Source organism: Seriola lalandi, unplaced genomic scaffold, assembly GCF_002814215.2.
Source record: "Seriola lalandi dorsalis isolate HSWRI2012SDOR001 ecotype SW California unplaced genomic scaffold, Sedor1 jcf7180002049652, whole genome shotgun sequence".
Taxonomy (NCBI): domain Eukaryota; kingdom Metazoa; phylum Chordata; class Actinopteri; order Carangiformes; family Carangidae; genus Seriola; species Seriola lalandi.
The window spans coordinates 1-1,377 of NW_019520205.1; the positions used below are offsets into that span (position 1 = coordinate 1).

At 49.5% G+C, this 1,377-nt stretch overlaps 1 protein-coding gene across 1 annotated transcript; it reads left to right on the plus strand.

Moving 5' to 3' along the window:
* Positions 1–156: 156 nt before the first annotated feature.
* Positions 157–1,371, plus strand: LOC111648820 (serine/threonine-protein kinase Chk2-like). The gene is made up of 3 exons (XM_023398545.2): positions 157–244; positions 329–425; positions 621–1,371. The coding sequence occupies exons 1-3, from the start codon at positions 174–176 to the stop codon at positions 735–737; spliced, it is 285 nt and encodes a 94-aa protein (XP_023254313.1). The 5' UTR covers positions 157–173; the 3' UTR covers positions 738–1,371.
* Positions 1,372–1,377: the final 6 nt, after the last annotated feature.

A 1,377-nucleotide genomic window follows, 5' to 3' on the forward strand; every position in this document is an offset into this window, starting at 1 on the left:
CCAGAGGGGCGGAGTCAAAGACCAGAGGGGCGGAGTCAAATACCAGAGGGGCACGGGTTGTTCTGATTCCATCTTCTCACATTAGAATATTTGCTTCACCTCATTCTGTCTCTCTCTCTCCACCTGTCTGTCTCTCCACGTGTCTGTCTTTAGTCTTTGTCTTCATTGACCTGATGTCTGATGATCAGTCCAGTCTACCTAAAGAGCTTCAGGAGAAATATCTGCTGACTCGACGCATCGGCACGTGAGTCTGACTTGCTTCACACCGCTATGATGTCACTTCCTGTGCCCTGCATCTCAGTTTATGGTGTGTGCGTGTGTGTTTCAGAGGAGTCTGTGGTGAAGTCAAACTGGCCTTTGAGAGATCGACCTGTAAGAAATTTGCAGTGAAAATAATAAACAAGAACAACTTCAAGTCTGAAGGGGTGAGTCATCTGCTCTCTGATTGGCTGATCCATCCTCCCTTCTTCCTTCTTTTGTTTCCTTGTTTCCTTCCTCTGACTGAACTACAAACATGGCGTGTGAACATGCAGTTTCTCAGACAGACAGGCTAATGTTTCTCTGGACCAATGACAGACAGGCACTGATCATGTGATCTGCGTGTTTTTGTCCAATCACAGACGGCGACACGAAACGCAAAGACAGAGGTCGAGATTCTCCAGAGGATTGACCACGTGAGTCTGACACCAACGAAGAAGAGACAGGAACGTCATATGCACTGTTCCTTTATGATCTAATACCTGCTGTATCAAACTCTCCTCTCCTTGTCACCTGTGTCCTCTCTCCTTGTCTCCTCTCCTTGTCACCTCTCTGTGTCCTCTCTCCATGTCTCCTATCTGTGTCCTCTCCCCTTGTCTCCTATCTGTGTCTCCTCTCCTTGTCTCCTATCTGTGTCCTCTCTCCTTGTCTCCTCTCTTTGTCACCTCTCTGTGTCCTCTCTCCTTGTCTCCTATCTGTGTCCTCTCTCCTTGTCTCCTATCTGTGTCCTCTCTCCTTGTCTCCTCTCCTTGTCTCCTATCTGTGTCCTCTCTCCTTGTCTCCTATCTGTATCCTCTCTCCTTGTCTCCTCTCCTTGTCTCCTCTCTGTGTCCTCTCTCCTTGTCACCTCTGTGTCCTCTCTCCTTGTCTCCTCTCCTTGTCACCTCTCCTTGTCACCTCTGTGTCCTCTCTCCTTGTCACCTCTCTGTGTCCTCTCTCCTTGTCTCCTCTCCTTGTCACCTCTGTGTCCTCTCTCCTTGTCACCTCTCTGTGTCCTCTCTCCTTGTCTCCTCTCCTTGTCACCTCTGTGTCCTCTCTCCTTGTCACCTCTCTGTGTCCTCTCTCCTTGTCACCTCTCTGTGTCCTCTCTCCTTGTCACCTCTCTGTGTCCTCTCTCCT